The 5,989-nt window shown below is 43.2% G+C and overlaps 1 protein-coding gene across 3 annotated transcripts; it reads left to right on the forward strand.

Annotated features, from left to right (window-relative positions):
* MCL1 (MCL1 apoptosis regulator, BCL2 family member) lies at positions 1–4,854 on the forward strand. 3 transcript variants are annotated; one of them, XM_081487786.1, is made up of 4 exons: positions 1–218; positions 681–801; positions 1,153–1,400; positions 1,954–4,854. In XM_081487786.1, the coding sequence occupies exons 1-4, from the start codon at positions 114–116 to the stop codon at positions 2,068–2,070; spliced, it is 591 nt and encodes a 196-aa protein (XP_081343912.1). In that variant the 5' UTR covers positions 1–113; the 3' UTR covers positions 2,071–4,854. The 3 variants fall into 3 exon arrangements, with proteins under 3 accessions (XP_081343912.1, XP_081343910.1, XP_081343911.1); XM_081487784.1 differs by having other exon boundaries at positions 1–801; XM_081487785.1 differs by lacking the exon at positions 1,153–1,400 and having other exon boundaries at positions 1–801.
* Positions 4,855–5,989: the final 1,135 nt, after the last annotated feature.

Consider the following 5,989-nt stretch of genomic DNA (forward strand, 5'->3'; position numbering starts at 1 on the left):
GCCCTAAAACCGTGTTCTCGGAGCGCCTCTCTCAGAGGTTACTTCCGCTCTCTTCAAGTTAGGAATCGGGTTCAGTCTCCACTTTTCTCAGGCGGCAGCGGCAGCGGTTCGCGATGTTCGGCTTCAAGAGAAACGCAGTAATCGGACTGAATCTCTACTGTGGGGGAGCCGGATTAGGACAGGGCAGCGGCGCCTCCTCTCCGGGGGGGCGGCTTTTGGCTGCGGGGAAGGAGGCCACGGCGCGGCGAGAGGTAGGGGGAGGGGAAGCCGGCACAGTGATTGGCGGAAGCGCCGGCCCGAGCCCCCCGGCCACTCTTGCGCCGGACGCCCGGAGGGTCGCGCGGCCCTCGCCCATTGGCGCCGAGGGCCCCGACGTCACCGCGACCCCCACCAGGCTGCTGTTCTTCGCGCCCACACGCCGCGCGTCGCCGCCTGAAGAGATGGAATCCCCGATCTCCGACGCCATCATGTCGCCCGAAGAGGAGCTGGACGGGTGCGAGCCAGACCCTCTCGGGAAGCGGCCTGCCGTCCGGCCTTTGCCTTTGTTGGTCGGAGAAGCCAGTAACAACAGTCCAGGCTCGGACGGCTCGCTGCCGTCGACGCCGCCCCCAGCAGAGGAAGAGGAGGACGAGTTATATCGGCAGTCCCTGGAGATTATCTCTCAGTACCTCAGGGAGCAGGCTACCGGCGCTAAGGACACGAAGCCCCTGGGCGGGTCTGGGGCCACCAGCCGGAAGGCGTTGGAGACCCTGCGCCGAGTCGGGGATGGGGTGCAGCGCAACCATGAGACGGCTTTCCAAGGTAAGGGGGTTAGTCCTGGAAGTCGTGCTGCCTTTTTTTTTTTTGCAGCTCTCTGGGACTCACCCATCTTCGGTGGGTGGAAACAGAAACGAGTCTGTATTGAAAGGACTCTCCTATTTCTGAAACCCGAATATTCTGGCCGTGAGTCATTGTTTCCGCCTACTTAATTCTTTTGGAAATGGCAGCTCTGTTCAAAGCCCGGAAAGGGTGGGATGTCAGTTTTCAAGTGGGATCGCCCAGAGTGCTGTAAAGCCCGAATAGCAATTTCCCCCGCTGTGGGTGGGCAAGCGAATCGTGCCCTGGTGTAGACAAAAGCGACCGTGAGAACTTGCATGCTTTTCTTCCTCTCAGGCATGCTTCGGAAACTGGACATCAAAACCGAAGACGATGTCAAATCTTTGTCTCGAGTGATGGTTCATGTTTTCAGTGACGGAGTAACAAACTGGGGCAGGATTGTGACTCTTATTTCTTTTGGTGCCTTTGTGGCCAAACACTTGAAGAGTATAAATCAAGAAAGCTGCATCGAACCACTAGCAGAAAGCATCACAGATGTTCTCGTAAGGGCAAAACGAGACTGGATAGTCAAACAAAGAGGCTGGGTAAGTTTGTTTTAAGGTCGAGTAGGGGACTTCGAGTGGAAATGGATGGAGGATTTTATAAGAGAAAGAGGATATCTAAAGGTTTTTAAGATGCACAGCTTAGTTTTCAAGGCTCTAATTGTGGACCTCTGGTTGCATGGTGTTGATTTAAGTAGTTGGTCAGTAAGGATGGTGGTGTGAGTGTCTTGAATTGTTGCATCAAAAATCCTGATTTTCTTAGGCTGTTTTACTGTTTGAGTCTTTTGCTTCGGGTATTTTATTATTCAGCTGGTTACTCCTCACCCCAGTTAATTCAGATTATGAAGAAATGAAAGAAGAATCCCCTGGGGATGATAGTTAATATATTCTTGAGCGTGCCCCACCTGCCTTTTAATTGCATAACGTGTCTCCTTTGTAGGATTGGGGGTAAATAATTGATTCCTCATTAGGTTTGGGGGGAAATTATTAGATATTTTAATTCAAGATATTTTAATTCATCTTTTCCTTGTAAGTAGTGTTTTTAAGTCACTGGAAGCCTGTGCTTGAAAATGTGCTTTTCTTTTTTGTTTTCTAGGATGGGTTTGTGGAGTTCTTCCATGTAGAGGACCTAGAAAGTGGCATCAGAAATGTGCTGCTGGCTTTTGCAGGTGTTGCGGGAGTAGGAGCTGGTTTGGCATATCTAATAAGATAGCCTTTTAAGTGCAATAATTGAATCTTCAACCACCAAAACAGCCACCAAAATCACCACTGTGAACGCACATGTATTTATGAAGTTGGATGTCAAGCTGTGCAGGCCATCACCTAGCTATGGATAAAACCAAGTGACAGCAGGATTGTGGCTAACAGGAATAAATACGTGAAAAAAGTAATCTCCCTTGAAGAGTCAGTGTCTGAAAGAAGCTGAGTGCCGTTTCAGCAACAGGCCAACTAGGAGGCCATGGAGATGGACATTTTAGTTTTAGTGAAGATGGTAGAATGGAGAGACTTTACCTTGTCTAGAACAGGAAATTGTCCAGTGGCCAGGCTAGTCATAGATACGCACACTGAATTCATAAACTTCTATAGTGTTAACATAGAAGCACTAACAGCACCAGTGGCATAGGTAAAATTGATTTAAGCTACAAGTAATAGAGCTATGACAGGAAGCCTCAGTACTGTACAGCAGAGTGTGAAGGGAAGCTTTTTCTTCTGTAGTTAGCTTTCCTAGGTGTGATTCTTCAATAGACCAAGTGCTCAGGATGTTTATACCTGTTCTACTACTCTGGCTAGGTTTGAGGGATTCTTATTTGCCTAATGTCATGGCCAAGAATACTGAAAGTTTGAATAGAATTACAAATTTGGAATGTTCAGTTTTGAAAAACCTGTATTTGTCTGTAAAAATTGTTTATTTTTACAGCTTGGTATTAATCAAAAAGGCGATAAAACAAAATTTTACTTTCATTTTTTCATACCCTTAAATTTACAGCTTCTGTAGTTAGGAACCTGTTTCTTACAGCTTTTCTATTCTAATCTTTGTTCTAGTCAATACTAGATTGTATACAGAACCCGCTGATGTAATTGTATGCAACCTGGTGTAGTACAACAATTCTGATAACTATGCAGGCTTTAATTTTCCTATCTTGATTTGGGTAAGTATTTCTTAAACTGCTGTTTGGGGTTTTTTTGTTTTTTTAATCTGGGACTGAGAAATTAATGGGAATTAATCCTTTCAGTTTGTTAACACCTGGGTTTTCAATAATTGAGTCAAGGTTTTAAGGTTTATTTTGGGGGGGTGGAACACACAGGCTGATGACTTTCAGATGATGGGCTCTGATTGGGCAACTACTTACTTTTGAGTTCCTTCCATTTGACCTAATTTAACTGGTGCAATTTAAACTGAGTTCATGAGCTCATCTTCAAAGCTTTTGCTAAAAGATTTTCAGCTGTTGCAAATGGGACTTGTTAGGAATATGTATAAAAAGATCACATCAGGTGGATGAGAGACACTTGACCCCTGTTTGCTTAATAAATTGTACAATAATGGCTTGGCAAAGCAAGCTATAGTCTAACCATGGTGCTATTATTAGGCTTGCTTGTTAAACACAGGCCTAAGCCTAGCCTGTGAATAAAACAAATACTGATTTCATTTTTATTAATGATTCTTGAACTTTGTTTGAGATTTTTACATTGGGATCTCTGGGTTTCAGCCTTTATGTTTTATCTAACTTACCATTTATTTCTTATCCTTCCTTAAAATATTTGCTGCTTATTCTGCTCCCTCTACATATATTTATATTAGTCCCTACAAATTTACCTTGCCATTCCTGAACTCTTACTAGCCCTTTTAGTTTTTGGCATTAGGAACCTAAGTGACCGCCCACAGAGTCCACCGACCTTCCTCATTTTTGAATTTTATCTTAGGAGATGGCAGTACAGTGGATGCTGACAGTAACAGTCATGAGGTGAGAAGAGTCCCTTCTTGTGCTAGTATCTTACTGGTTGTTGCATAACTCTGGGGAGAAATTTTCAAAAGTCCCCTTAGGAGTTTTCAGAGAAGGGGACAACTTCTTAGGTGATTTTCTCTAGGTACCTTTGCATTTGAATATGCTCACTTAAAATTGATGGGCTCTGTTAAACCTCAAAGTTATATAGAAGTTACTAGTAAACTGAAGAAAACTATAGTGGAACCAGGATCATTTGAAAACTTCAGCCTCTGAATGTGACCTTTAGTTTGTGGACTCCAGACAAAATTAGACATGAATAAAATGACTAAGAATGTAATAAGGGAACAGTTGCCCTGCCTGCCCATCTCTAAGCCTTAAGGTCATCTAGCTAGAGCTATTTTTTTATCTGTGTATTTATCATTGTTGATCAGAAACCACTTATTTATATCATGTCTATATCTCTAAGGACCTAAAAGCACTTTATGTAGTTAATTAATCTTAAGATCTAGTTAAGGTGACTGAAAGGCCTGTCTCCCCATAGCCAGTTGTGGAAATAAGCACAGAGTTGTAAATTGATGGAATTTAGGGGCCCCATTTCCACTTTACTAAGTGTGAGTGCTGAAATGTAAAGGAGGATCTAAAATTGATATTTTGGTCAGCAGCTGGCAATGAGGGTTTAGGGAGCCCAAGTGCTTTGGGGCAAGGTGAGTGCTTCTGTAGGGAGAAGAGGCATATGTTCTAAGTGCTGACTAGCTGCCGTAGTGCAGGCAAACCCTCCACAATGGAAAGGGAGGGGCTGCTTGGAAAGATGGCTCTCAGCAACTTCTATCTGATGCTTCTCTCAGGGAAAATCCTGCAGTCGTTTAGTGTTGTCTTTGTACATTCTGTTGGGGGTGAACACCTTGGTTCTGGTTAAAACAGCTAATGCTGTTGACAGCTGTGCCAAGAAGGGTTAGGACCAACAAACTAATGTGGGCTCTAAAATGTAGTGTGTTTCCCTAACTTCCTGTTTTTCCTGAGAAGAAGAAAATAAATATTTTATTCAAATACAAGGTGTGGTATGGGTGTTTTCTAATCAATGCTTGTTTTCCTTCCCCTTCTTAGGCAAGCATCTGAGGGAAGTCAGCTGAGCAAATAAGTACAGTCTAGGTGAATTAACCAGCAAAAGCTCCATAAAGCTGATTTGCCTTAGAGTGAAGGTCAGTTCCCTTTAGAATAACTCTTTCATTCAAATAGAAGTGTTGGGCTTTTAATTACATGTATTACTGTTGTAGTTTGGAGCAGTTCCTGTACATTTTAATACAAAAATCAATACCCTGTCCCGGTTTCTTTTAGCCACCAAATGTTGGTATAACTTGAAAGTAAGGAGGTTCATAACAGCAGTTATTGTATTATTCTTATCTCACTCAACCTTTTGAGGTGATTGAAGGGGCTAGAAGAATTAATACCCAAAGTTAAGAATTTTGATAAGATGGTTGGTACTGATGTTTCAGTACTTTTCCCATTTCCTCCCAAAAAGGAGGTGTGAATTAGCAAGTCAGTTTCAGAAGCACTGTCCTGTCTTTATTTCAGTTACCTTGAAAGAGAGTGGAGTCACCATGGAAATGTGCAAATATGAAGTTTGCATTTTGGTTTTAAACCCTGACCACAAAATGCTAATCGTGCAAACCGGATTCTATGCTTCCCTCACTTTGTGTTACGTACATCTGGCAGCTCTTTCTGAAGCCTAACTGCCAAAAGATGGTAGTTTACAGAGAAAACTTTTACAACTGAACTCCCATACAGAGGTGTGCAGGGAGAGTTAGCAAAGGACATGAGAGCCCAAATCATGATCAGTGTCAAGTTCTGCTGAACAATATTGTTTCTCCCATTGCTGTGTTGCTATCTGAAGCTATTTCTGTGGCAATATTCCTTAGTTTAACACCTTATAAACTTGGGTCAAATGGTAACCAGTAACATGAGTCACTGTGGGAGTCACTCAACACTTGCCTCATTTAAACACCACCATGCTTGTTCTTTCAGTTCCTGTTTGTGACTTGAGTACCAGCTCTTGGTTCATACTGTTTCAGAACACTGTTCTTAAAGCAGTTTTAACAGCTGGAGGGTTTTACAAAAGTTAAAGTGTAATACTTGCCAACTGGTGTGTAGCATGGCTCCGGCCAAATGCCCAGAGCACAGACCATTAAT

Source organism: Giraffa tippelskirchi, chromosome 5 (assembly GCF_054371585.1).
Source record: "Giraffa tippelskirchi isolate mGirTip1 chromosome 5, T2T-mGirTip1v1.2.pri, whole genome shotgun sequence".
Taxonomy (NCBI): Eukaryota; Metazoa; Chordata; class Mammalia; order Artiodactyla; family Giraffidae; genus Giraffa; species Giraffa tippelskirchi.